General features: G+C 42.7%; 2 protein-coding genes across 5 annotated transcripts in view; both read right to left on the reverse strand.

The window, feature by feature from the left end:
* Positions 1-2,711: 2,711 nt before the first annotated feature.
* On the reverse strand, positions 2,712-13,471 carry LOC102931853 (E2F associated phosphoprotein). Of its 2 annotated transcripts, XM_007065262.4 has the most exons (6): positions 13,082-13,471; positions 11,560-11,741; positions 8,343-8,441; positions 7,464-7,587; positions 6,297-6,413; positions 2,712-3,339 (listed from the first exon to the last, which is right to left on the reverse strand). In XM_007065262.4, exons 1-6 carry the CDS (start codon positions 13,153-13,155, stop codon positions 3,063-3,065), a joined length of 873 nt encoding a protein of 290 aa, XP_007065324.1. In that variant the 5' UTR covers positions 13,156-13,471; the 3' UTR covers positions 2,712-3,062. The 2 variants fall into 2 exon arrangements, with proteins under 2 accessions (XP_007065324.1, XP_037756514.1); XM_037900586.2 differs by lacking the exon at positions 6,297-6,413 and having other exon boundaries at positions 13,082-13,239.
* Positions 13,472-20,888: 7,417 nt separating this feature from the next.
* The window catches only part of SNX6 (sorting nexin 6), a 50,376-nt gene continuing 44,442 nt past the window's right edge, over positions 20,889-26,822 (reverse strand). For all 3 annotated transcript variants that reach the window (XM_037900587.2, XM_043548727.1, XM_043548728.1), the window contains one exon: positions 20,889-21,575. In XM_037900587.2, the coding sequence (XP_037756515.1) occupies positions 21,522-21,575 (54 nt within the window). In that variant the 3' untranslated portion in view covers positions 20,889-21,521. The remainder of the gene's footprint in view (positions 21,576-26,822) is intronic.

Here is a 26,822-nt window from a genome sequence, read left to right on the forward strand (position 1 = left end):
AAGTTATTTCCAGCTTTTGATTGCCATTTGTCAATGTATTTACACTCCTGACATGGAATTTCCCTTCCTTTAGATTGTGTTTTACATAATTCAAACTCTGAAGATGTGCTTCTTTGCACACAGGCCCTAATGTCCCAAAATACATATACTCCATCAGGAGGGATTTGGGTGACTAAGAATTCTTCCACCACCACATCCATTCCCCCACCCCAGAAAAAGTTTAGAACAGATGAGCCTTGCATTGAGCTGAAGTCTCTGTTGAATTAATGGGGAAAGGAAGTTCTACAGTCAATGACACCTCTCTGAAAATGGCCTGACTGAGCCCCTTTATGATTAACCAAGGAACTGAGAGCTTGAGTGCCTCAGATGATCTCAGCTGGCACGGTATTACAAAGGGGGACAGAGAAAACCTGAGGTAACCAGACCCAACCCAATTAAGGATTTTATAGATTAAAACCAGCACCTTATATTACTTCCAGCAATGTTGCCTTCTGTACCAGCTGAAGTATGAGTGCTCTTAGTTTAGAGAGGCAAGATGGGTGAGGTAATACCTTTTATTGGACCAACTTCAGTTGGTGAGAGAGAAGCTTTCAAGTTCTGTGTAAGCTCAAAATCTTGTCTCTCTCACCAACAGGAGTTGGCCCAATAAAATATATTATCTCATGCACCTTGCTCCTCTCAAATATCCTAGGACCAGCATGGTTACAACACTGCTCTTAGTTTAGCAGTTTAATTCTGTGCAAGCACATTGCCGTAATCCCAAAATGACAAAGCTATGGGTCACTGTGGCAAGATCCACATCCAGAAGAAATGGCAGCAACCTTCTGGACAAGCATAGATAATACTCTTGGTCACTGCCACTGTGCTGGTACTTGGTTGTCAAAAAAATCAGCAAAGGATCCAAAAGAACTCTGTAGGGGAGTGGCTTACCTTTCAAGTGTCAGTCATACATCTGCACCTCAGTTTCCCTACTAGTCCAGCCTCGTAGGCTGCCATGATGCTTTTGACCCAGTGGTCAAAAGTCCAAAATCCACCAGAAACACAATCTTTCAGTCCTCCCTGCACTCAATAGCTAGCTCTTCACTCCTAATTATGCAGGGCTCCCTCCCAAGGCTACACAGTAGCTGAGGCAGTGTGAAAATACAACACAGACTTTGATGACCTTTCTGTGTTGAAGTAGTCCATTTTGCCCCTCCTCAGGCTCTGTAGTTTGTTAGCCCTTTCCTGGGCTCAACAATTCCTTTGCCCTATTGGAGCAGGGCTAAGGAAGGGGGACTTCTAGTGAGGGTGGAAGGAAATCCTGGGACTCAGCCCCTAGCCAAATGCAGGTGTCACACCCCCATGCCACTCTGCTCATGCCTGTGTGTCTTCCTTCTCACAGCACCCCTTCTCTGGCTCTTTCTACATCTTGTCCTGCTCTTAGGCTGCACCTGGCTCCACTCCACTGCCACCACCCTTGTAGCTGTTTCCCAACTTTATGTCTGTCACTGTGGAAAGACCAAACTAGGTCTTACTTCCATCCCAGCCTGCTTCAAACTCAGCCCCAGGCTCACCTTATGTAGTCCCAGCAGAGACATGATTTCTCTCTGGAACTACATTTCCTAGAGTTCCTCTGCCTCAGAGGGCAAATCCTCAACACCAGCTGGGCTCACGGAACCCATTCTTAAAAGGGCCAGCATGCTCCAATACAAAATTCCAGATTACTCATTTGGTTACTAGGTTTGCTTATTTGATTTGATGAAGCATTGGATAGCTATACCAGTGTTTCTCAACCAGTGGGTTGTGGGCCCCAGGGGAATCAGAAAAGGCAATCTGGGAGGTTGAGGCACTGAAAATGTTGTTAGTTATGCAAAGAAAATCTCACTCCCTATCCACCTTTACCCTTCAAAGTCAAGCATTCTCTGTCAACTTCTCAAAATACATATACTATAGGCTTATAACTGATATGTTTACTTATAAAAGTGAGAGTAAAAAGTAAGGTGGTAATGACAATATTTTACTTTGAATAAGAAGTCACCAGTCTGAAAAGTCTGAGAAATACTGAGAAACACAGCAACAGAAAAAGTGCTCTTAGGTAGTAAAAACCAAGAGGTTAGCTTCTGGGAGTATGCTTTGTCAAGTAGATTAATGGATCAACCATTAACTTGACAGTGACTTTGTATTCTGGTTGACAAAAAGTCCAAACTACCAGATAAGAAAAGCCATTCATTGCTTCCATAAAAAAAAAAAACAAAAAAAACTGTCAGTCTACTAAACAAAGAGGAAAAATAAAAAAAGCTATTTCCATGACAACAGAATAGATTGTATACATATCTTTTTCTTAAGACATGTCCATCAGCCACCACAAATGGGAAAAAATGTAAAAGAAAACACAAAAAAGCCTCTCTTACTTACCTACACTCCATAATTAAAGCTCAGGGATTTTTTAAACTCCAAGTTTAAATATTTTTGCTTAAATGAGATGTGCAGGGAACAAAACAAAGAAGAATACAAAACCTTCCAATGTGCATAAATAAAAACATCCATATTTAGACACTTTAGTGGGGTCAGTATCCAAATACATCAACACAATCCTCTCCTCTGTCAAATATGCACCTCAACCAAAACCATACTAATCTGCCACCCCAAGCAACCACCACACAGATTCAGAAATACTGATACAGTCTATCAGCACCCTAAAAAAATCACTCAACCCAAGTATGGAGAAGATCTCTAGTTTACAGTATTTTTATTCTAAGCAACAGTTTAACACATGTCAACATACTACATATGTACATGAGCAATGGTTCTAATACACAAAAATATTGCATAATATGTACATGAATTTAAACTCTCTATGCTTTTATCATTATCTGAGGGCCTGACAGAATATTGCTCCCAAATGTGATCAGTTAACTGTATCTCTTCCATGAAGTTTTACAAAGATTCTTTCAATGACAGTTTAAGACTTTTTTTTAAAAAAAACAAACAAAAACACGTTTTGTATCATTTGAAAAGGATAAAATATTGTCCACATTTTTGAGACTTCATACAGTCTTAAACAGCACAGCTGTTTTTCCACATTAACAGTGGCTTGCCAGAACATTGAAGAAGTGGAAAACTTCATCTTTATCCAAGACTGCAACTTCAGTTGAACATTCGGTACATTTGACTGGATGATATACTTCCTCCTCTTCCTGATTTGCTTGCACAGTGGTGATCTCGTTGCTGTGTTTCATTTTCTTATGTCCTTTCTTTATCTTCTTGTTCACTGGGCCTTTGTATTTTAGAACCTCTTCTTTGTTAACTGAGCAGTTCATCACAAACATTGCTCTGTACTGTGTTTTGTAGGATTCATGTCTAGGAAGAAGAGAAGAAAATGCAATGGTCATATTCTCTGATAGAATTCTGCTTCCACAAAATTGGTTAACACTACTGAAGGTGGGATTGAAGACCAGAAACACCAAGTCAAAGGACTAGCAGCCAGTCAAAAGTGAAGTCTTATAAACAAAATAAAAAATCACAAGTACAAAAGCCAGGAAAATGTAGCATTTCTTTAGTTTTGAAGTTAAGCTGTTTAAAAATAAATAGATGCTTATTTTGATAAGCATCCCTGAACTACATAGCTATATTACTATGGAATCATGAATGGTGATTTATGGCTAAAAATGGGACAAAGATTAGAAGCCAGAATTTAACCATTCTTTGCCCCTCCCCACCACATGAAATATTCAAAATCATTTTAAGCCTGTCATTTCTCATGATTCAGATCAGTCCAAAACTAATTTTGTTTTTCAGAAAAAATGTTTATGAACCACAAATCTCATGCCAATTTAAATTTAGTATCTTAAATTGTTAAATTTTTGAGCCAATATATTTACCCTAGAAAGATCAATTCAGATCCAACCTTCAGGACAGCTTTCAAGGAAGGGGTGACTATATATATGTTTTTTGTAGTTTGCCTGTTTCCATCCTAATAAAATTCTGTTTTACTGTTCCTCAACTCATCTCCATGCTGTATGTTCCCAACTCTTCCCTGCTAAGATGATCCCAAATCCTTGCATCTGTTATTCAACCATGAACCTGACCCAGATATACCAAGCTTCTCTCATTCAGTTTTGGCTTTCAAAGACCTTCTCAATATGAACAGAGACTTCCTCCATTTTTGCCAAGCTGTCCTTTCAAAGCCTGAAACACGAGGCAACTACCATTAAGGTAAACAGATAAGAGAGCTCAACACTTCGCAGGACTGGACCTTTGTTAGCATCATTATACAGTCTCTAAAATCTACATCTCAAGAAGAGTGTGGAACTTTTGTATGCAGCACAGAGCCCAGAAGGCTAAACAAGACCAAATGAGAAGTACAAAAAGTGTAGCAGATGGCAGCCAAGGGTTCAGAGAGAAAGGTGTTAATTTCCCCCGCCATCTCAAACAGATAAGATAATGTGTTTTTGTTAAGATTTCTCTGTTCAAAATCTGGGACAAGGTGGCCACCAACTCAGTTACAATATTAAGAACATTAATTCTTAGTGTCAAGAACATAAGACTAGGCACCAAGGATCATTATAATGCTTAGGATAGTGAAGTCCACACTGAGTTAAAATCATTTGAACGCTCCAGCAAATTGTTTTGGGCAACAGCAGAGGCATTTTCCTGCAACTCAGTCAAACATTTACTACTATACATGAACACAGTACCCTCATCTCAATGTCCTGTATACACTCCAGAATACTAGTTCACTGTGACCCAATATTCTTTCATAATGTCAACATATTGCTAGGGATATTTAAGAACATAGGAACGGCCATACTGGGTCAGACCAAAGGTCCATCAAGCCCAGGATCCCGTCCTCTTGACAGTGGCCAATGGCAGGTGCCCCAAAAGGAAAAAACAGACAGGTAATCAAGTGATCCATGCCCTGTCACCCAATCCCAGCTTCTGGCAAACAGAGGCTAGGGACACCATTTCTGCCCATCTTGGCTAATAGCCATTGATGGACCTATCTTCCATGAATCTATCTAGCTCCCTTTTGAACCCCGTTATAGTACTGGCCTTCACAATACCCTCTGGCAAGGAGTTCCAGAGGTTGACAGTGCATTGTGTGAAAAAATACTTCCTTGTATTTGTTTTAAACCTGCTACCTATTAATTTTATTTGGTGGCTCCGTGTTCTTGTATTATGGGAAGGAGTAAATAACACTTCCCTATTTACTTTCTCTATACCACTCATGATTTTATAGACCTCCATCATATCCCCCCCTTAGTCGCCTCTTTTCCAAGCTGAAAGGTCCCAGTCTTATTAATCTCTCCTCGTACGGAAGCTGTTCTATACCTCTAATCATTTTTGTTGCCCTTTTCTGAACCTTTTCCAATTCTAATATATCTTTTCTGAGATGGGGCAACCACATCTGCACACAGTATTCAAGGTGTGGGCGTAACATGGATTTATACAGAGGCAATATGATATTTTCTGTCTGATTATCTCTCCCTTTCTTGATGATTCCCAACATTCTGTTCGCTTTTTTGACTGCCGCTGCACATTCAGTGGATGATTTCAGAGAACTAGCCACAATGACTCCAAGATCTCTTTCTTGAGCGGTAACAGCTAATTTAGACCCCATCATTGTATATGTATAGTTAGGATTATGTTTTCCAATGTGCATTACTTTGCATTTATCAACATTAAATTTCACCTGCCATTTTGTTGCCCAGTCACCCAGTTTTGTGAGATCCTTTTGTAGCTTTTCGCAGTCTGCCTGGGACTTAACTATCTTGAGTAGTTTTGTATCATCTGCAAATTTTGCCACCTCAATTTTTTTTTTTTTTTTTTTACTAATCTGCCTGTGACTACCACTTCCTCCCCCCATACTCAAACTCTTGCTAGCTGAAAAACTATCAACGTACCACAAAGACTGAGTTTCATTAGGAGGTTGATCCAAGCCTCTAACAAACTGACTGAAAATACAGCTGACTGACTGGTTTGCAAAATAGACAGGATCTTTAAGATTAACGCTTCTGAAAAGCATTAGATATAGTGCAAATCACTGTCTCATAAATATTCAATGAATCTGCAAAACACTTCTACATATTGCTTATTTCCATACTTGTCCCACCCTGATCTCTCTACAGAAAAATCCTAGATTTGCTACTGCTGAACTAAGGTGAAATATAATTGCATGCATGTGTTGAATCCACACCTTTACTTCCATAATGACACATCTGCTGTTTAAAACTAATAAGTGTAAATTACATATTTCACTGCAACTGAAAATAAGACATTACAGAATGATCACTTCATGTTTACGGTTCAGTAATTACCTCTGACAGTCAAAGCACAATGTAGTCATGCAAGCAGGGCAGTTCAAAACAGCATCACTGTTTGGAATGGCTGGAGGTTTGAACTGCTGCTGCTGAGTTCTTCTTATATTTTGGTACCTACCAAGGGGTAAACAAAGAGGTGAAAATATCCATCCCTATGGATTAGGCATGTAGACTGAACCTTAAAGCTGTATTTACAACCAAAAAACCCCCACAGCAAATGTTTGATACCTCCTGGAACCCTGCTCTCCCAGTACAAAATCCACAGATTCAAATCCCTGGAAACCCTCATTTTTATATTTTATTGGTATGAATGGGTTTTTAATTTGCTCTGGAATTTGAATCTTAACAGAGTGTGGATTTTTGTATGATGAGCCTTTGCTCTGCGTGAAGTTGGGTGCATTTTTTCTAGGTGTAATCACCACCAGCCATTTAATTCTGCTTTCATCAGTTCTTGTTAAGTTGCAGAATCTAGTTTTCCTGCAGTCCAGAGGTTTTTTACTTCATACACACCCCCAAAATCCCACAGAAAAGAATCTCCAGGCTCTATCCATTTTATCCAAACACACTTTTTCTGCCTCACTAAATTCCAAGCCTGTCAAAAACAAAAATGCATTCACATTAATTTTACCTAAACAGTGACTTATAGCTACATAATCTAGTGATCAAAATATGCCAGGACATAAAAAAAATATTAGATGTCACCTAATCCTGCAAGATCACTGTATGTGGAATGCCCTTTGACTTCAATGGGAGTTCTACACATGGGTGACTTGCAGGGTCAGGCTTTTTTTAATTTTTGTAAAAAGAATAGAAACACACAGCAAATGGGGTGGTAACAAAGAAACACTTATAATCATTACTTTCTCTGGTGGAATTTGCAGAGTCAAATCCTACTAGAACTCCCATTAAAGTCAGTGGGAAGTTCATGTGGAGTAGGATTTGGCCCCAGGTGAGTACCTACAGGTTCAGAGCATCACAAAAAGGGACCTGTAAATGAAACCTGCAAATGTGGATATTAAAACAAGATTTTTTATTTCATATACTTCAAATGAAGCTCTGAATCAACAAAATAACTTTTAGACATACTGCCTTTACAGCACAGTCTTAAGTTACTCGGCATATTCAACAATATTTTCAAGGGTTAAAACGTTTACAGCTGCTTACCCTCGTCTCTGTGAGTCCACCCATTCTTGGTCTCGATCATCTTCTTCTGGATCATAGAGTAGCTCATCATTAGTAGGAATCCGGCGTTGCTGATGTCTTCTTTTTTTCCTGGCCGCCTGTGTACCTGGGAGATTTGTGCGAACATAGTTGAAGTCTACCTCCCAAATAATACGATCCATTAAACACAGAACTATTATCTATTTCAGGGATCCTTTTCTGAGCCCCCCGCCCCCCAACATGCTATAAAAATTCCACGGCCCACTTGTGCCACAACAACTTTTTTTCTGCAAATCCAATAAATGAAAAGCCTCCGGCATTAGGGATAGCATGCAGGGCAGTTGCCCAGGGCCCCATACCACAGGGGGCCCCCCCGCGAAGCTAAGTTGCTCGGGCTTCGGCTTCAGCCCTAGGTAGCGGGGCTCAGGATTTGGCTTTCTGCCCTGGGCCCCAGTGAGTCTAATGCCGGCCCCTCTCTGGTCTATTTTGGTGGACCCCCTGAAACCTGCTCGTGGCCCCGCAGGGGGCCTGGGACCCCTGACTGAGAACCACTGATCTATTTAACTAATTTACCAAAGCAACAGTTTCTACTTCATTTTTGCTGTGCTACAATCACAAAAAATCCCTATTAAAACAAAGCCTTGGATTGCTCCCTTCTGCAGAACACTGCCATAGAAAGATTAATGCAGCACAAGGCTATATAAATTATCACTTTTTTTCAGAGTTTTGATGATGGTGTGAGATGACATATGTGCCCCCAACCTAACCACCTGCCCTCAAGACCCTCTCCAGCCACAGTCCCTGACTCTAGAGAGGACTCTTCAAGGTCTGGAGCAGGGTATATTGCTGCAGAGGTGGCCACCTCTTTCCTCAGTCATTTACCTACTTTATCTTCATCCTCCGAATCAGAGTCAAAATAAATGTCGTCATAGTATTTTGTAGTGGTGACTGTTCCAGCTTGTCCAGTACTCGAGGAAGTACCTATTTATGAAATTAAAACCAAACAAAATAAGAAAGCACCAGAATTAGTCTGTTTCTGTATATTGGGCTCATGACAGCTATCTCCAAGAATGAATTCAGGAAGAGGGATCACCAAAGGTACATTCCCTGTAACTGTTTGTAAACGTAATTGGGATCCCATTCTTATGCACATGTGTAATTTTACCCTGTGAGTAGTCCCACTGAAATCAATGCATGGATGATGATATGGTTAGTTTAATGTTTAGGAGATTTAATAGCACTTATATAACACTTTATTTAGAGGTGAATTTACACACATTAATTGAGAACCGGTCTAAACTGAGACATATCAGTGTACACCAGTAACCCGCTAGCTGATGTGTCTAACTTTATCTCGAAAATAAAGTGTTATGTAAATGCTATTAAATCTCCTAAATATTAAAGTGACCATACTGTGCTCCATGCACTGGCTTTGATGTGACTCTTCACACTGCATAAAATTACACACGCTGAAGTCTTTGCAGGATTGGGGCCTAATTTATAAAATGCATCTACATCATCTTCTCTAGGCACAGATATACCAATCATAAAGCAACTAATGGACATAATATCAGCTCAAAAGGATGGTCAGAGTATAGTCCAGGGTGAGCTATCATTTCCAAATTATGGAACTCTACCCAGGAAAGTGTTACATGGCCTCTTTGGTAATACAAAAGATAATTAACTGGAAACTATGCACAGGTTCAGGTCTGTCCAGTTAACTGGAAAAACAAGATTTACCTTGCTGAAATGTCTGCAAATCAAAGATCCTGTTTAAAAATGGACCTTTTAATAGGTGACTTGGGAGGGTAATTAAGAATGCCTCACTATGCATTTTGTAACAGGAACAAAGAAACACATGCCCTCCTGAACAGTAAGAAACTAATCCCCCTGGCCATTGTCACTCTGAATCAAAGAACAGAAATATATCTGAGGGAAGCATGCTGGAGATGGACAGCTTTGGCTATTCAGATGCAGCTTTTAGTCCTGCTGTGAGAGAGGTAATTATACTCCCAGTTCATAGACTAGCTTTTGAAATATTTTTTATCACTGTTCTGTCAAGGGGCTAAGGTTTAAAATCTGTTTTTTGCCTGTTAACACATTTTGATTTTAACTAATTTCAATCTGATGTCAGGTTTCAGAGTAACAGCCGTGTTAGTCTGTATTCGCAAAAAGAAAAGGAGTACTTGTGGCACCTTAGAGACTAACCAATTTATTTGAGCATAAGCTCTCGTGAGCTACAGCTCACTTCATCGGATGCATATCTGATGTCATTATTTTCTCAAATAGCTACTGTTTGAAGTGTATGTTATTCACCCTAATTTATTACACTCAAATATACTCCTCCTACCAGTACAAATTTCCCTTATAAAGCACAAAATGGTACTGAACGTTGTTTGCTATATAATGAGACTTTATCCAATACCAACACTTTAGAATTGTGGCACACCTGGGGACTCAGGTTTACCAAGTTCAACACATCAAACACTATTCCTTTCCTTCTGAGAAGAGAATCCTTGTAGCTGCTTAAGATGCCTTAAAAAGCACTTGATTTTCACGTAAGAAGTCTTCTGAACATTACAAGTGCTCAGAGAGAAAGCAAACTTTAAAGCCTACAAAAGCAGCTGTGAAGATTGCTCAAAGCCACTAAGGTTAGACCAGCACCACTGAGCTTAAAAAGTGGCTGTGTTATCTAAAATGCTAGTCAAAGACTAGAAACATTTATTCTGTGACAGCCATGGTAAACCACAAGTGTGTGTGTCTTGGAACAAATATTTGTAGCATGTCCAGATTAGCATTTGCAATTCTGTTAGTTAACACAATTTAATCAGCAATCAATTCACTGAAGTTAAAATAGAATCACAAACTCTACTCTAGAAAAACCCTTTAGTGTAACTCTATTCTCCAATTAAACTCTTCTAGCTCTGGGGGCTCCTGGGTAGTAAGCAATTTCTTTTTCACTTTGTAACATAAGTAGTATTTTATTTTTACTTCTTTCCTCTCTATTGCCAGTATGTGACCACTTCCTAGAGCCTCATGTCATAGGGGCTAAGTCCCATATGTCAGAAGTGGCAGCTGACAACTCTCAAGAGGATCTGCAGCAGATGGAGGGAATCTGCCGCCTGTTGTCCCTTCTATGAGAGGTTTCAGAGTAACAGCCGTGTTAGTCTGTATTCGCAAAAAGAAAAGGAGTACTTGTGGCACCTTAGAGACTAACCAATTTATTTGAGCATGAGCTTTCGTGAGCTACAGCTCACTTCATCGGATGCATACTGTGGAAACTGCAGAAGACATTATATACACAGAGACCATGAAACAATACCTCCTCCCACCCCACTCTCCTGCTGGTAATAGCTTACCTAAAGTGATCACTCTCCTTCCAATGTGTATGATAATCAAGTTAGGCCATTTCCAACTTGATTATCATACACATTGGAAGGAGAGTGATCACTTTAGATAAGCTATTACCAGCAGGAGAGTGGGGTGGGAGGAGGTATTGTTTCATGGTCTCTGTGTATATAATGTCTTCTGCAGTTTCCACAGTATGCATCCGATGAAGTGAGCTGTAGCTCACGAAAGCTTATGCTCAAATAAATTGGTTAGTCTCTAAGGTGCCACAAGTACTCCTTTTCTTTCTATGAGAGGGTGATTCAAATCCTGGCAACATCAGGGAGTCACTGGAAGCAGGGGGAGAAGTACAGCCACAGCCCCCCATGTACATGGAGGAAGGGCAGGCTGAGAACAGGACTGGAGACCCCCTAAAAAGGAGAAGTGGACCAAGGAAGACAAGCCACTGAATGAAAGAGGAGAAGAAAAGTCCTGGAAAGTGTGAAACGCCCCATTCATCTAAGTGAGCACTGGGATATTGATAATAGTTTAAATTTAAATGGCTAGATGAACTATTTAATTGCTGATCATTTTAGCACAGATGTCCGGCTATGATTATCAGTCAACACACCGTAATCAAACTGAAGGGTCAAATAATGCATTAACTCAACTCATCAGCATAATCGAACCCCAGGGTAAAACAATGCATTAATTTAGCCATCCTGTAATTGACTATTTTATAGAAGAGCAGATATTAAAACAGATAATTTACCTGTTTCTAGTGACTTCCACTTGCCCTCCATAGTTTTCATGGTGCAGTTTAATTCCGCCTCCATTTCCTTTTGGAACTCATCTTCACTTGAAGATTCACTTTCTCCAGTAAGGCACTCTCTTATCAGTTTGCGCTTCTGATCGGGAGTGCCATATAAAAGCACATCCACTTCATCTTCTGAGCTATAGGATATTTAATTATTAAAATCCATTATTATTAGTTTAAAATATCAACCCTTCTACTGATGCAATAAAAATATCTTTTGAATTGTTCTGAAGTATTGGAACAACATATCTGCTGAATGACTGGACATATTTTAGCATTTTAGTTGGATTACTGCTCCATTTTGGCCTATATACTAAGGCCACAATCCTGCAATTGACAGTGAAGTCAGTGGGTCTGTGGGTAAGCACAACAATCTACCTATGTGTTGTCAGCTGCAGAACTGGAGTCTTTTGTTTAAACTGAAATATTTAAAACTACTCTGTTATTTTAAAAAAACAAAGCAGCAAGCTCTGGAAAAAAGTCCTAGAAAATTATATTTCTTTTAAAGAAGGAAACTGCATTTGAGTGACATCGTATACCGTTCACCATAAATTACAGCCTGCCTCTCTTCCAGTATATGCTCCTTGTGGTTCATTTCTTGGCGGTGTACAGCAACCATGTAATAAGAAACTTTTTTGTGTGGTGACACAGTGTGGGAATGTAGGAGTCAATAGTGCACGAGACCGTTTTTAAGAAGTCTTTATGAGAATGTAAGATTTGTGTTCCTGTAGCAGTCTTGCAATGAACCAGGTATGCCTGCTTACACTTGTACAATCACAATGCCAATAAACCTATGCATTTCATTTTACAAGGTGTTACAAGGCATCAGAATAACCCAAATCAAACACTGAAAGTAAAACAAAGTAGGACTAGAAACTGAAATAGGAATATGTATAAGCTTGGCGGAATTCTATTTTTAAAAGAAATAATTTCAACAGCTAATACTAACATGTACTTTTAAACATTTTTCAATGGAGACATTCATAGTCGTGCAAAAGGATTTTAAGGGTTTTAAAGATTTGTTATTAATTTATATTTTCATAGTGGCAAGAAATGATGGAGGGATCAGATCGGAGATTGAAAAAGGTAAAGCATCCTAAGCGGGTTGTTTCAGCAGAGCTGTAAACAGGGACTTCAGGCAGCATTTGTTACATCACGCTTTGTGCTCATGAAGGTGGGACTCTACGAAGTTCTCATGCAGCCGCTTGCTCACTTTGCCTGTCTGCACATTTCGGGTAGTATCGACGGAAATACTTTACGCTGGGGGTGTGGGTGCTGGGGTCCTTTCTAACCCTTCCTGGCCGAATTACGGACCTTTATTAGAAGGGGAGAGTAAAGAAGCAGAGGCTCCGCGTGACACCTCTGAGCCCTGCCCCGGCCACGGGCGCGTCTCCGCCTGCGTCAGTCATGGGGGCCCCAGGCCCAGTCAGGCTCTGCGGGGGACTCCCCCCCCCCAGCCCCGCGGGTCGCTCGGTACCTGCTCTGCCCCGGCTCCTCGTCGCTGGGCTCCTCGATCACGTAGGGATCATCGTCCTCCTGCAGGCGGCTCATGGCGACACCCAAGCAGCCCCCGCCCCGCTCCGATCGGTGCTGCAGCGAAATCGGCCCCCAAGCCCGGTCCGCCCGGAAACCTGCCCCGCCGCCCTCTTCCGCTCCTGCGCCCCGGCCTGGCCTTGCTGGGCCCCTGCGAGCTCCTTTCTGGGGCCCGATCCCCGGATCGAGGAGGCCGCCCAGCTCCGCCTGCCTTTTAGCCCAAGCGCACCAGCACGGGAAAGCCACGCACGGATCGTGGCCGAGTGCTGTGCACGGGGTGAAGGTGCGAGCCCAGCGCCAGCTCGAGCCAGAACCTGCCCTTGAAGACGGTGCAACATCCCCCTCCTCCCTGCATCCCTCAGCGCTGTGACACACTTCGCGCTCTGACCCCGGTAAGGGGCAGAATTCTTCCATCAACCTACCTACCGCCTCTTGGAGGAATGGATTAACTACAGGGATGGACCAAACACTGCTTTTACTCTGGGAAGTTTAGATGTCCTGTTTTAACTATTTACTTTTTTCATAGAATCATAGACTATCAGGGTTGGAAGGGACCTCAGGACATCATCTAGTCCAACCCCCTGCTCAAAGCAGGACCAGTCCCCAACTAAATCATCCCAGCCAGGGCTTTGTCAAGCCTGACCTTAAAAATATCTTAGGAAGAAGATTCCACCACCTCTCTAGGTAATGCATTTCACCACCCTCCTAGTGAAAAAGTTTTTCCTAATATCCAATCTAAACCTCCCCCACTGCAACTTGAGACCATTACTCCTTGTTCTGTCATCTGCTACCACTGAGAACAGTCGAGAGCCATCCTCTTTGGAACCCCCTTTCAGGTAGTTGAAAGCAGCTATCAAATCCCCGCTCATTCTTCTCTTCCGCAGACTAAACAATCCCAGTTCCCTCAGCCTCTCCTCATAACTCATGTGTTCCAGTCCCCTAATCATTTTTGTTGCCCTCCGCTGGACTCTTTCCAATTTTTCGACATCCTTCATGTAGTGTGGGGCCCAAAACTGGACACAGGACTCCAGATGAGGCCTCACCAATGTCGAATAGAGGGGAACGATCACGTCCCTCGATCTGCTGGCAATGCCCCACGTATACATCCCAAAATGCCATTGGCCTTCTTGGCAACAAGGGCACACTGTTGACTCATATCCAGCTTCTCGTCCACTGTAACCCCTAGGTCCTTTTCTGCTAACAGTATAGGCATTGTACTCCTTTTCTCCTATAGTCTGATTGTAGATTATGAGCTCCTCCGAATATATACATCAAAGAAATGATCCCTAAAATGAATAGCATATTATTTATAGACACAACTGGAAAGAATTATATGCACCAGTAGTCACTGGAAATGTTGATTTTCAAACTTGGAAGCTACACAATCCAATGCATGATACCAGCAGCATTTTCAGCATCAGCTCCTCTTTCAGGACGTGTCTATATCAGGAATTTATACCTGTACAGCTACATATCTGTACAATCCCCCAGTGTAAATGGCTGCATCAAAGTAAAGGAAGGCTTGCACCGTGCATCTTACCCATGTTTGAAACCACTTCTGTCATGAGATCCAAAAATGATATATCAATGTGAACCCATGTAGGAGATATAGTTATTGGCATATTAACTCACTTCTGTCTAGAGCTCCAACACAAAACTCCATTTATCCAAATCCCTGCTGCTCTGCCAATTGTCCACAAAGCAACACATGCAGCAGTTCCAAGACTGAATGGAAGTCATGAAGCAGATAAGGTATAGACCAGTGGTTGTCAAACTTTTTTTTTCCCACAGACCACGTGAAAATTGCTGAGGGTCTCAGCTGACCACTTAATGATGTTTCCAAATGTTGTTTGTACTGTTAGCTAACTGTTGTAAAATGCTTTGGATAAAAGTGCTATATATAAAAAAAAAACTTAACTTTTTTTGTTCTACAAATAATATCAGTAGTATTAACTTTCTAATGTGATGGATGTGCCCTCTCCCCCCCCGCCGCAGCAGCCCACGAGCTGGGGCTGGGAAGAAGAGGGGTCTCTCCCCACCCCAGCAGCCCCCAAGCTGGGGCATCTCTCCCCTGCAGCCGCAGCCCTGGAGCTGGGAAAAGTCACCTTTCTCCGGCCGCCATAGCCTTGTATGTCCTAAATTCCACCAACGCACGCCTGTGCGGCTCCACTAATTAGGTAGGTAGCCCTTCATTCTCTTGTGTGTGGCCGCTCAGGCGCGCACCTTAGAATGGAGCTTGTGGACCACAGTGTGAGAACCTTTGGTAGAGACACTTTTGTACAGTTGTTCTGGAATTACACAACAGAACCACAGCTCTGGGAAAAGACTCATGGTTCAAATCACTAACCAGAGACTCAGGCCTCGTCTACACTGGCAAGTTTCTGCGCGGTAAGGCAGCGTTCTGCATTGCAACTCCCAATGTGTACACACTGCCAAGCCACTTAGTGCTCGAAAACTGCACAGATGCAGCATTGTAAAAAAAACCACCCCGACGACAGGCGTACAGCTTTCGGGGCTGGGGCTACATTGCTGCAGTGCCAGTGTAGACACTCTAGTCGATTACAGTGCTGTAGTTGGCCCCCTGGAGGTGTCCCACTGTGACGCATGGCTAGAAAGGGTTAAACATCCTACAAAACAAACAACCCTCAAAAGACGTGTGGGGAGATGTTTGTGTATTTACATATGTATGAACAGGGTCGACAATGTAATCAACAGTCCCTATGTTGTATTCTGATAATTCAGAGATCAAAAGATCATCCTAGCATTTAAATGAATTGTAAACATGGGATATCTCTGTATTCGTCTCTCTTTGAAAAGTATAGCAAATAATCTGTGAATGGTGGAGGAACAAACAAAATTGCCTTATGTTAATTCTATAGCTAAGTAGCGGTGATGGACCTCCTTCAAAGTCATCCTAAGTACCTTTTCTTCCCGGATGAACTCTCAACTTGTCAAAGAGGACATGAAATTGTATAAAAGATCCTTGGGTCCTGATTCTGTCATCTCAGATTATCTTAAGCTGCACCGGGGGAAGTTTGAGTCACAATACTGAGGTCTCAGTTATGGTGGTATGCCCTGAATATGATATTTAGATACTGGACTATAACTTGTGAAGTGAATTGTAAAGGAACTCTCTACAACTACAAAGCTCACCATCTCTGTTACGAATCTAAACCTCAGTGAATTCAACTCATGGCTGTATGGATATTGATCTTTTAACCATTCTCTCTCTCTCTTTTTTTTTTTTAATAAATTTTAATTTAGTTAATAAGAATTGGCTGGAGTGTGTATTTGGGTAAGATCTGAAACATTCATTAACCGCAGAGGTAATGTGTCCAAGCCTTTGGGAAGGGTAGAACCTTTTCTTTTATATGATGAAATCATCATATCTGACTTAGTTCCCTTAAAATGATCCAGGCTCAGGCCTCCCTCCAGACACATGTGTTGTTTGGATTTCTGAGTAACCAGTAAGGTAATAAAGAAGCTGTTTTATGCTGGCTTGGTAAATCTAAGTATTGGAATATCCACCAGCTTTATGGGGATTCTCTACCCCATTCTTTACAGTTTACCCTCATTGAGTGACCTCAGCTGGTCCCTGCTGGGACCCCAGTCACATGCACAATGCCTGTTTTCGCCTCTCTGGTCATCGGTTTGAACTCTACTGCCCTGCCCCCAGGTGACCATGAGCCCCACCTCTTAAATTCCTTGGGAATTTTGAAAGTCCCCTTCCTGTTTGCTCAGTGACACATGCAGTGGTCTCAGCGCATCTTTCCAGGTGACCATGCCTGCTCCGTGCACCAGGCGATCCTCTGCTTGCAGCAATGCCAAGCTGCTGGACCTCATGAGCATTTGGAGAAGAGGAGGCTATCCCGTCCCAGCTGCGCTCCAGCCATTGGTACTATAACACCTATGGCCAGAATTCATGATTCATGACAGAAAGGGGCCATGACCGGGACACACTGCAGTGCAGGGTCAAAGTGAAGGAGCTATGGAATGGCATGGGAGGCAAACAGCCACTCCACTTCCGTGCCCAGGAGCTGCCAATTCCACAAAGAGCTGGATTGGATACTCGCTGGCGACCCCACCTCCACTGCGAGGGTCACTGTGGACAATTCAGTGGCTCGCGTGCCAGTCAAGAGTGGACCGAGGCAGGAGGAAATCTTGAACAAGGATTGGGACGCAGAGGCAGAGGATGACTCCGAGGTCAGAGATGCATGCAGTCAGGAGCTCTTCTCTGCCCTGGAGGAAGCTAGCCAGTCACAGCTGTTGGAGCTTGGCAAAGCACGAACAGGAGAGGAGACCCCTGCGTAAGTGGCTTTGATTTTAGGAATTGCTACGGGAGTTGTTGGGGGCAGGATTGCAGAAAGCAGGTTTGTGTCTGTATGATGTGCGTAACACCACATGCCTAGTCTGAGCGGTGGAATAGCGTGTTGATTGACTCCCTCACTTCATGCGAATCTGCCTCAGATCTCCACAAACCTGTCATGGAGACACTGGGCAATCCGCTACTGCGGGTTCTCTGGCAGAGTTGCTTTGTTTCTTGCCCCATTAAGGGTAACTTTACCGCACCACTCTGCCATCACTGAGACGGGGAAGGGAGACCATTGCTGCACACAGGCAAGCGGCATAAGGGCCAGGACGGAAGCCGCAGTCTTGAAGATACCCTCCCTTGATTCCCTGCTCACCCTCAGCAGTGAGATATCTTCCATAATAAACACAGCCTGTGGAAAATGTGGGGACAGTAATGATTATAAGGCCCCCCCCTACAGTGCTGGCTCTCCCCAAGAATACTGCTTCTGTAAAATGTTGCATTTTGGATTCACAGAGATGACCTTGGGAGCCCAGCCTCCCTCTTTGTTGTCACCAGCTGAACGGCTGCGCAGAATTAGAAAGCAGCCACGAAGAACTAAAGAGGACTTCCTGCATGATGTCATGATGCACTCCGCGACCAAAAAACAAGAATTGAAGGAGAGGAACAGTGAGAAGAGGGAGTGACAGGAGAATGCGGCACACCAGAACGAAGCCACGGAAGCTCTTAAATGTTATGGAGCACAAAGTGGACACACTCCCAGACGCTATAGCACTGCACACCGAGCAGCTCCGCGCCCATCCTCCCCTTCAGATGCTGTCACAAAACTCTTTCCCAGGCGCCCCCCTCCCCTCCCTGGGACACTGCCAAAATACTCTTAAAAACATCTTGGCTCCACTGTACCCACTGCATTCCACTCCTGCCCCATCACAGTCCAGCCCTGTAGATTCCCAGGACCCACTGCACTCAACACTCATCCCTCTGCAGTTTAGCCCTGCTGAAGTACAGTACCTGCTGCACTGTACTCCAAACGACAAGGTTGTATATGATACCTGGACATACACAAATCTTTAACCGTCCTGGGACCCCACCTCCTCCAAGGGCCCTCTCTTTCCCCATGCCCCTCAGTGCTGATGTGTTTTTTTGTTTGTCTCTCTCCTCCAGTTGTTTTTTAATAAAATAATTGTTTTGGTTTGAAAGCAATCTTTATTCCATTAATTGAAAGCAAACAGAGCCCTTGCAAAGCAACCGGCAATTTTCTTAAACCTTCATAGTGCATCATCTGCACTAATCACAATTACCTCCTAGCATTACAACCACTGCACTCCCAAGCATAGCAACAATTAGTGGCTTTCAGCTTTGAATTGTTGCCTCAAGGGATCCCTGATCCTTATGGCCCCATTCTGCACCCCTCTAATAGCCCTGGTCTCTGGCTGTTCAAATTCAACCTCCAGGTGCTGAGCCTCAGCTTCACTCAGGGCTGGACCGCTTTCACCCTTCCCTTCACAAATATTAGAGAGCGTACAGCACGCAGCTATAAGCATAGGAATATTGCCATCGGCCAGGTCCAGCCTCCCACATAGGCAGCACCAGCAGGCCTTTAAACGGCCAAAAGTACAGAACAGTCATTCTGCACTTGCTCAGCCTGTTGCTGAACCACCCCTTGCTGCTGTCAAGGTTCCTTGTGTATGGCTTCATAAGCCATGGCATTAAGGGTAGGCAGAGTCTCCCAGGATCACAATGGGCGCTTCGACTTCCCCTAAGGTGATCTTCTGGTCTGGGAAAAAAGTCCCTGTTTGCAGCTTCCTGAACAGGCCAGTGTTCTGAAAGATGTGTGTGTCATGCACCTTTCCAGACCAGCCTGCAGTAATGTCTGTGAAACGCCCAAAGTGATCCACAAACAAACTGGAGACCCATAGAGAATATCCCTTCCGATTAATGTACTCGGTGGCTAGGTGGTCTGGTGCCAGAAGTGGACTATGCGTGCCATCTATCGCCCCTCCACAGTTAGGGATGCCCATTTGTTCAAAGTCATCCACAATATCACGCACATTGCCAGGAATCACGGTCTTTCAAAGCAGGATGTGATTAATGGCCCTGCACACTTCCATCAATACAAGTCCAGCGGTCTACTTTCCCACTCCAAACTGGTTAGCGACCGATCCGTAGCCGTCTGGAGTAGCCAGCTTCCACAGTGCTATCACCACGTGCTTCTCCAATGGCAGGGCAGCTCTCATGCTCATGTCCTTGCCCCACAGGGCTGGGGTGAGCTCATCACACAGTCCTATGAATGTGGCTTTCCTCATCTGAAAGTTCTGCAGCCCCTGCTCGTCATCCCAGACGTGCATGACGATCTGATCCCACCACTCAGTGTTTGTTTCCCAAGCCCAAAAGCAACACCTCTGTGAATGCCACAAGCAATCTCGTGTCATAGCTATTACTCGTGGTGAGATCTATGTCAAACTCCTCTTGACTTTGTAGTTTAAGGAATAACTCCACTGCCACGCGAGACGTGTTAGAGAGAGTGAGCAGCATATTGGTCAACAGTGTGGGATCCATTCCTGCAGACCGAAGAGGCAGGACGTGCAGTACACAAACCGTTGAAAGATGACGCCACAACAGACGGAAGCACAGGGATTGCTGGGACGTGAAGCAATGCATCACAGGGCATTGGGACATGACCCAGGAGGCCCCGCGACCCCCTCCGTCTTCCCACAACTCTTAGCAGCAGAAGAGGAAGAGATGCTCTGTGAGACAGCTGCCCAGAGTGCACCGCTCCGAATACCGATGCAAGTGCCGCAAGTGTGAACACGCTATTGTGCAGGCAGCTGACAGTGTGAACACACATCAGCGGTTTCCCTTCAGCGCTCTGAGCGGCGATGTAACTCTGCCAGTGTAGACATATCCTAAGGATCCAAAGTCAGTAAGAGTCACAGCCTAAAATTTTGGTCAGGGAAATGTGACCTTTCTCTGTCATTCCTGCCACTCCTTCATGTCCAAATCGTTGGTTTTGTGGTTGTTTTTTGTTTGTTTGTTTTTTTGAGGCAGAGCCACTTGTGTTTAACCAAGAAGGGGTGAACTGCAACATTGTCTCTTTGACTGCCTCCCCTGCTTTCTAAACTCATGCTTTTGCCACTCCTCTTCCTCTTTCCTACTAAAAAAACCAAACTCTTTTTAAAAATTACTTTCCTATAGAATGGTAACCAAGTCTGAAAAAACATCTAAGTGAACTAGATGGTACCAGTAGATAAACAAGCTAATAAACGTTCTGATTTAAGGGAGAAGAGTTATTGGAAGAGTATAGCTGGAAGCAGGGTCAATCCAATCCAACACTATTCGACAATTTGCTTCAGAGGATGAGAGGAGAAAATGCTGATCAAATAAACCAGATTTGCTACAAATGCCTATTTAAATTATTATAGATGATACAATGACTGCATAATTTTAGGAAAAAAATCACTGATTTCACAGTTTATTTTACAATTATCGGGATTAGTCTACAAGTTAAGGCAAACATACAAATGCATTTTCTTTTCCTTTTAAATCATAATTATAAAGATTACACAAAGTTCTCCAAAATTTCTAAGAAATGTTCATTATTTGGAAAAAATCATATTAAGATGCTTGATACCAGGACATGGAAAAACTAAGACAATGCATACAATGCTTTATAACAACAATATTCAAACATCTAATGGCAATATTTAATCCATTTGAACAATGCATTCAAACGGGCAACTTCAGAAATTACTTACAAAGGTAAATAAGATTGGCAGCCATACCATAATACTATTCATAACATGAACATAATTATATTGGCTACTTTCACAAAGAAACAGGACATTTGATTTCTGAACAATGAAAGCATACAATGATTAAATAAACGTGTGTGTGAGTACATGTGCATAAATGAGTATGCTGTTGCTTCATATAGTCTTCACTTTTTCAGACAAGAGGAGATTATTTAGGCATACTTTGCCAACTGATTTCTCCGGTGAGATGCAAATCCCTATTAAAAGTCATGAAAACAAAATCCAGAAGAAGGCAGCCCTTGTTAGTGGATGGACAGAGTGCTTTATGTGTCTCCATTTAACACTGCCAGGCAGCTCTGCAGCAGCTGCAAGTTACCCTGTAGAAATAAAGAAAATGATGACCACGTTTCCCTATTTTCTGAGATATAAAATATTTTTAAATGAAGATAAAATTCATTACTTATTAAGCAGCATGGATAGCTATAAAACATTTGTAAAATATTTTTGTTTAAGCAATTCTGATCTCTTCGAAAGATCTGTTGAACATAGGAAGCCAATCTCAAGGAACTGCTCATCAGAAATTGAGATCTAGTACACTTTCTGAATTTGGTTAGTTTAAATAACTTCTCCACTACATCTCACATCCTTCCCATACATATCACAACAAAAGCTTATTTGTGATACAAAACACAACAAATTTACCACAGAGGTCTGTCATCGTCCTTTCTTTCAGAGTTAAATTCTCAGTTGTAAAAGGATGACTGAGATTTCTGTTAAAGATATTCTTTCAGGTACTCCTCACTCAGAAAAGATAGTAATACTACTATTGTCCGATTATTTCCATAACAGAGGAGAAGCAAACAGAGGGAGTTCGCCTAGAAACCAAGCTATGGAGAGCTACAGAAAGGATGTGGATAAATTGGGAAGAGTCCAGCGGAGGGCAACGAAAATGATTAGGGGGCTGGGGCACATGACTTATGAGGAGAGGCTCAGGGAAATGGGCTTATTTAGTCTGCAGAAGAGAAGAGTGAAGGGGGTTTTGATAGCAGCATTCAACTACCTGAAGCGGGGTTCCAAAAAGGATGGAGCTATGCTGTTACAAGTGATAGCAGATGACAGAACAAGGAGCTATGGTCTCAAGTTGCAGTGGAGGAGGTCTAGATTGGATATTAGGAAAAACTATTTCACTAGGAGAGTGATAAAGCACTGGAATGGGTTACCTAGCGAGGTGGTGGAATCTCCATCCTTAGAGGTTTTTAAGGTCAGGCTTGACAAAGCCCTGGCTGGGATGGTTTAGTTGGGGTTGGTCCTGCTTTGAACAGGGCGTTGGACTAGATGACCTCCTGAGGTCTCTTCCAACCCTAATCTTCTATTAATTTACTTTCTAGCAGTCACAAGCTACACAAACCTGCATAGTTTAGAACTGTCTGGAGGTTTTCACTTGTCTAAAAAGGTACCACAGAAACAGCTTTACCCTCTACTGGCAAAGGAGGGTAACATTTAAAATTCAGTTTTCCTTTTAGTTTTCCCCTTAGATCACATCTAAAAATGTATATGGAATTTACATAATCCCCCTTCCAAAAATTCAGTTCCAGAGAGGGGGCACAAGGCCTCAGTCACTCCCCATCTCACCAATTCTGAGAAAGATGATAAGACTTTGAGGTACAGTGGATGTTATTTACAAATTTACAGAACTTTTCATGAAAATAAGTTCTTATTCATAATTCCAGCATTTGGGAGGAAGGTTTAAACAAACAGCTTCTGGTGTTCAGTCAAATAGTAAGGAGATTGAAAGCCTGCCCCATAATTTTCATAATTGCCAGAGTGACATACCCTTAAAGTTTTACTGGTCCCACTAATGACTTTATCAAAATAAGCCTTAGTATCAAAGCCTCCTACCTAATTCCTGAAGGGTCATTGCTGGGGTTTGTTCTCTCCCCCACACCATTTTAACAGTTCCTTAAAATGAAAATCCACCAGAGCCAAAAAAAGGATCTCTTATTAAAAAAAAAACGTTATTTGGAGGTCTGAAGCAGGTTTTTACCAGCATTCCATTTTGCCAGTGACTGAATGACGTATGCCTATTATGACCATTCCAGAGATAGCAATCTAAAATCTGAGAGAGGCAAAGACATCTTGGTCAGAAAATTACCACTCTGAATAAGCATCTCTTGACCACAACCAAAACTATTCAAAATGATCATTTTGAAGTTTTAAGTTTCCTTTAGATTGTCCTGAAGTAGTCAACTGCAATCATTTGATTCAACAGATCAGAGGAGTATCTAAAAATTTGAAGGTGGTCAATAGAAGCTTAAAGGTAAATAATATAACTACACTACAATATCTTGCTACAGCTTTAGTTTCTCTTTCACATTGTGTCACATTGTTAAAACAAAATTAGATTATACAAGGGCATCATGAGTTGTTATAATTTCCTGAGATCTAAAAGGAATGCAAAGTACACTAGCATTTTGTGCCACCAGACAGACCAACAAGCACTAACAGGCTTAATAAAAGAATTGAATTAACTAAATTAATCTAAGAATTTGTTTTATTTCATAACCAAGATCAAGTTGAACAGAATTTTCTATTATACATTCCCTTGCTCCATTAATGACGCTGTCTGCAGATCAGATCTCTAATGTACAGGTATTTTGAGCTTTGCAATATTTGAAAAAGCAGGACTTGGATACTATCATAAAATCATAGAATATCAGGGTTGGAAGGGACCTCAGGAGGTCATCTAGTCCAACCCCCTCCTCAAAGCAGGACCAATCCTCAATTAAATCATCCCAGCCAGGCCTTTGTCAAGCCTGACCTTAAAAACTTCTAAGGAAGGAGATTCCACCACCTCCCTTGGTAACGCATTCCAGTGTTCACCACCCTCCTAGTGAAAAAGTTTTTCCTAATATCCAACCTAAAGCTCCCCCACTGCAACTTGAGACCATTACTCCTTGTTCTGTCATCTGCTACCACTGAGAACAGTCGAGAGCCATCCTCTTTGGAACCCTCTTTCAGGTAGTTGAAAGCAGCTATCAAATCCCCCCTCATTCTTCTCTTCTGTAGACTAAACATCCCCAGTTCCCTCAGCCTCTCCTCATAACTCATGTGTTCCAGTCCCCTAATCATTTTTGTTGCCCTCCGTTGGACTCTTTCCAATTTTTCCACATCCTTCGTGTAGTGTGGGGCCCAAAACTGGACACAGGACTCCAGATGAGGCCTCACCAATGTCGAATAGAGGAGAACGATCACGTCCCTCGATCTGCTGGCAATGCCCCTACTTATACATCCCAAAATGCCATTGGCCTTCTTGGCAACAAAGGCACACTGTTGACTCATATCCAGCTTCTCGTCCACTGTAACCCCTAGGTCCTTTTCTGCAGAACTGCTGCTGAGCCATTCGGTCCCTAGTCTGTAGCGGTGCATGGGATTCTTCCGTCCTAAGTGCAGGACTCTGCACCTGTCCTTGTTGAACCTCATCAGATTTCTTTTGGCCCAATCCTCCAATTTGTCTAGGTCCCTCTGTATCCTATCCCTACCCTCCAGCGTATCTACCTCTCCTCCCAGTTTAGTGTCATCTGCAAACTTGCTGAGGGTGCAATCCACACCATCCTCCAGATCATTTATGAAGATATTGAACAAAACCGGCCCCAGGACCGACCCTTGGGCACTCCACTTGATACCGGCTGCCAACTAGACATGGAGCCATTGATCACTACCCGTAGAGCCCGACAATCTAGCCAGCTTTCTATCCACCTTACAGTCCATTCATCCAGCCCATACTTCTTTAACTTGCTGGCAAGAATACTGTGGGAAACTGTCAAAAGCTTTGCTAAAGTCAAGGAACAACACGTCCACCACTTTCCCTTCATCCACAGAACCAGTTATCTCGTCATAGAAGGCAATTAGATTAGTCAGGCATGACTTGCCCTTGGTGAATCTATGCTGACTGTTCCTGATCACTTTCCTCTCCTCTAAGTGCTTCAGAATTGATTCCTTGAGGACCTGCTCCATGATTTTTCCAGGGACTGAGGTGAGGGTGACTGGCCTGTAGTTCCCAGGAACTTCCGCCTTCCCTTTTTTAAAGATGGGCACTACATTAGCCTTTTTCCAGTCATCCGGGACTACCCCCGATCGCCATGAGTTTTCAAAGATAATGGCCAATGGCTCTGCAATCACATCCGCCAACTACTTTAGAACTCTTGGATGCAACGCATTCAGCCCCATGGACTTGTGCACGTCCAGCTTTTCTAAATAGTCCCAAACCACTTCTTTCTCCACAGAGGGCTGGTCACCTCCTCCCCATGCTGTGCTGCCCAGTGCAGTAGTCTGGGAGCTGACCTTGTTCGTGAAGACAGAGGCAAAAAAAGCATTGAGTACATTAGCTTTTTCCACATCCTCTGTCACTAGGTTGCCTCCCTCATTCAGTAAGGGGCCCACATTTTCCTTGACTTTCTTCTTGTTGCTAACATACCTGAAGAAACCCTTCTTGTTACTCTTAACATCTCTTGCTAGCTGCAACTCCAGGTGTGATTTGGCCTTCCTGATTTCACTCCTGCATGCCCGAGCAATATTTTTATACTCATCCCTGGTCATTTGTCCAATCTTCCACTTCTTGGAAGCTTCTTTTTTGTATTTAAAATCAGCAAGAATTTCACTGTTAAGCCAAGCTGGTCGCCTGCCATATTTACTATTCTTTCTACACATCGGGATGGTTTGTCCCTGTAACCTCAATAAAGATTCTTTAAAATACAGCAGCTCTCCTGGACTCCTTTCCCCCTCATGTTATTCTCCCAGGGGATCTTGCCCATCAGTTCCCTGAGGGAGTCAAGTCTGCTTTTCTGAAGTCCAGGGTCCGTATTCTGCTGCTTTCCTTTCTTCCTTGTGTAAGGATCCTGAACTTGACCATCTCATGGTCACTGCCTCCCAGGTTCCCATCCACTTTAGCTTCCCCTACTAATTCTTCCCAGTTTGTGAGCAGCAGGTCAAAGGAGACTCCAAAGTAGTAAACAGAGTGCTAGAGTTGAGAATGGAAAACTGAGACCATTAGGTCAGAGACAAAGTGGAGTCTGAATTTATCAGTTTTTTCGAAGGTCTCAATCTGTGAGTAGCATTAGCATTACTGTTCCCTGGAAAGTATGAATGGAAGTGAGGAAATCTGGGTAACTAAATCACTGGAGAGGGAAGGAATTTGCAGCATACATTAAAGCAAATACTGCAAAAGGAAGTACTATAGATTCATGACTACATACAGATTCCAAGCAAACTGTCTATGCTTGGAAATCTAAGTTCTTATAGACTAAAATAAGAACTCAGTATTTGAACACAGTATTTGGATGCACAGTGTCCCCGATTCCCATCTCTGGTAAATTAAAAGGTAAAATTTTACACCATTCCCAAAATACACAGCATCTTTTGGACAAAGTGAAATGAGGACATTCAGGGACCCCCTGGGTTTCTCTGTGTGACAGAGGCCCACTGGTACCAACTGGCAAAGGGCTCACTGTTCATTACAAGCAACTCCTGTCAGACCTGACAAACTTACCACACCACTCACTAGCACACCATTTTCACAGAGGTAGTATGTGAAGTCTCTACTGAAAGCTTGTAACCTGTCGATAACC

This window comes from Chelonia mydas, chromosome 6, assembly GCF_015237465.2.
Source record: "Chelonia mydas isolate rCheMyd1 chromosome 6, rCheMyd1.pri.v2, whole genome shotgun sequence".
NCBI classification, from domain to species: Eukaryota; Metazoa; Chordata; order Testudines; family Cheloniidae; genus Chelonia; species Chelonia mydas.